The sequence below is a fragment of the Antrostomus carolinensis genome, unplaced genomic scaffold (genome assembly GCF_000700745.2).
Source record: "Antrostomus carolinensis isolate BGI_N321 unplaced genomic scaffold, ASM70074v2 Scaffold9146, whole genome shotgun sequence".
In the NCBI taxonomy this organism is placed as follows: Eukaryota; Metazoa; Chordata; class Aves; order Caprimulgiformes; family Caprimulgidae; genus Antrostomus; species Antrostomus carolinensis.
The window spans coordinates 1-2,486 of NW_010319735.1; the positions used below are offsets into that span (position 1 = coordinate 1).

At 46.4% G+C, this 2,486-nt stretch overlaps 1 protein-coding gene across 1 annotated transcript; it reads right to left on the reverse strand.

Moving 5' to 3' along the window:
- Nucleotides 1-6: 6 nt before the first annotated feature.
- Nucleotides 7-2,447, reverse strand: LOC104526025 (zinc finger protein 2 homolog; the record flags this gene model as incomplete). The annotated part of the gene is made up of 6 exons (XM_029085282.1): nt 2,414-2,447; nt 2,030-2,104; nt 1,333-1,806; nt 1,067-1,230; nt 636-988; nt 7-464 (listed from the first exon to the last, which is right to left on the reverse strand). Coding segments are annotated over exons 1-6 (1,558 nt in total), but the record flags the coding sequence as incomplete, so codon positions are not given.
- Nucleotides 2,448-2,486: the final 39 nt, after the last annotated feature.

Below are 2,486 nucleotides of genomic sequence, written 5' to 3' on the forward strand. Positions count from 1 at the left end.
CAGAACGTTGGATGAAACTCTTGCCACATTCCGAACATTGATATGGTTTCTCACCAAGGTGGATCCGTTGATGTTTGATGAGGTTGGAGGAGACACTGAAGCATTTCCCGCAGACGTTACACTCGTAGGGTTTCTCCCCCGTGTGCATCCGTCGATGTTTGGTCAGATCTGACTTCTGGATGAAACCTTTGCCACAATCAGGACATTTATAAGGTTTCTCACCAAGGTGGGTCCGTTGATGTTTGATCAAGTTGGACCTGACGCTGAAGCTCTTCCCACAATCTCCACATTTATAAGGTTTCTCACCCGTGTGCATCCGCCGATGTTTCACCAACGCCGAATTTTGACCGAAGCTCTTACCACAATCTGGACACGTATAAGGTTTGTCTCCAGTTTGAGTTCCTTGATGTTTGACGTTCTCCGCTCGATACGTGAAGTTCTTCCCACATTCGCTACATTTTTGGGTCTTCTCCTGGGTTGGACGAGTACGAACACCCCATAAAAAGTTCTTCCCACAATCGGTGCATTTACAAGAACGTTCGGTGGTGCCACCACCACCACCACCACCATCCCCCAATAACCGACGGCGTTTGTTGGAAGCCAAGAAGCTCTTCCCACAATCGGTACATTGACATGGTTGGTTGGTACCGAGGTGGACACGTTGATGCCTCTCCAAGTGAGAACTTTGAGAGAAGCTCTTGCCACAATCTCCACATCTATAAGGTTTCTCACCCATATGGATCCGTCGATGTCGATCGAGATGAGAACTCCAAGCGAAGCTCTTCCCACAATCACCGCATTGATACGGTTTCCCGGCGCCGTGACTTCGTTGATGTTGAACCAAAGCGGCGTTCAAACCAAAAACCTTCCCACATTCTCCACATTTAGAAGGTTTCTCACCACGATGGACACGTTGATGTTTGACCAACGTTGAGTTTTTGGTAAAACTCTTCCCACATTCCTCACATTTCAAAGATTTCTCCGACGTTTTAGAACTGGAAGTAGCACGAGATGAAGAACAACGACCGCAATCGATACAACGACAAGAAGGTTGGGTGGTGAGGACGTGAGTACGGCGATGACGATCAAGGTGAGAACTCCAACTGAAGCTCTTCCCACATTCAGGACACGCGTAGGGTTTCTCACCGGTGTGGATACGCCGATGCCGTTCCAGATGTGAATTCCAATTAAAACTCTTCCCACAATCATCACATTTATAAGGTTTTTCTTCTCCATGAAGTTTTTGATGTTTGATCAAACCAGAACTGGTGGGAAAACTCTTCCCACAAATACCACATTGACACGGTGTCATCCCAGTAACGTTACTGGGACCAGTATGAACACGTTGATGTTGTAGAAAAGCTGACCCGACGCTGAAGGTTTTCCCACAGTCGGGACATTTATAAGGTTTCTCGGCCACGTGACGCCGTTGGTGGGTGATGAGGGTGGAACTGAGTCGAAAACATTTACCACACTCAGAACATTTATGGGGACGGTCGGTTCCTCGACGTCTTCTGGTGAAGGTTGACCCAAAAGTCAAAGTTTTGCCGCAATCGTGACACCGACCAGGAGGGATGAAGTTCCTCGATGGGAATTTCTTGAAGTTCCTGTGACTCGATTTCCCCTGGCGTTTACCTGCTGGTTTTTTTGGTTGGTTCTCTGGTTTTTGAGGACCATCATTAGGTTTTGGTCCATCCAGACCTGTAGGAGGGTTGGTTCCTTTAGGTTTTCCTACTTCGGTGTCTACTTTCTCCAAGTCGTTTGGTGGTGGGTCTTCTTCTTCATTCTCACTCAATAATCCATCATCTACAAGGAGGAAAAGAAGGTGAAGATCCAACCCGACTAGCAAAAGTCATGGTAGTCTTGGTGGCCATCCTAGTGGCCATCCTGGTGGCCAAATCCTACTCCCAACACCCATCACCTCATGGTTTTAGATCTTCCAAAAACCGTCTTGATGATGATCATGATTGACCATCAACCATCATCGATGACGATCATGATTGACCATCAACCATCATCAATGACTTACCCGACACCAATCCTCTTCTACGATGAGATTCGGCGAAGGCGGTGATCCTTGGCCAACTGATGGCGATCTCCTCGGCTGCAGGAGATGGTTGGACATCAGTTAAAGTTCTTCAAGTTCTTCTCAACCCCCCCCCAATAATTTCACCACCACCATGACCATGGTCAACATCAACGGAGCTATCAAACCACGAGGTCTTGGTTGAACCCAACCTCCTCCCCAAGATCTTCTCCAACTTTGGGGTTAATTTAAGGTGAATTTTGATGATTTTGGGTGGTTTTTAGATCATTATGGATTCAATAATGAATATTAATTAATTAATTAATAATTAATTTCATTAATTAATCATCAATTAAAGAGTAATTAAAAGGAAATGAAGAACCTCACCCAAGGAGATGACGCTCTCGTAACTCTCCTGCATCGCGGCCCCGTGATCCAGACTCTCCTGGATTTATTGGGG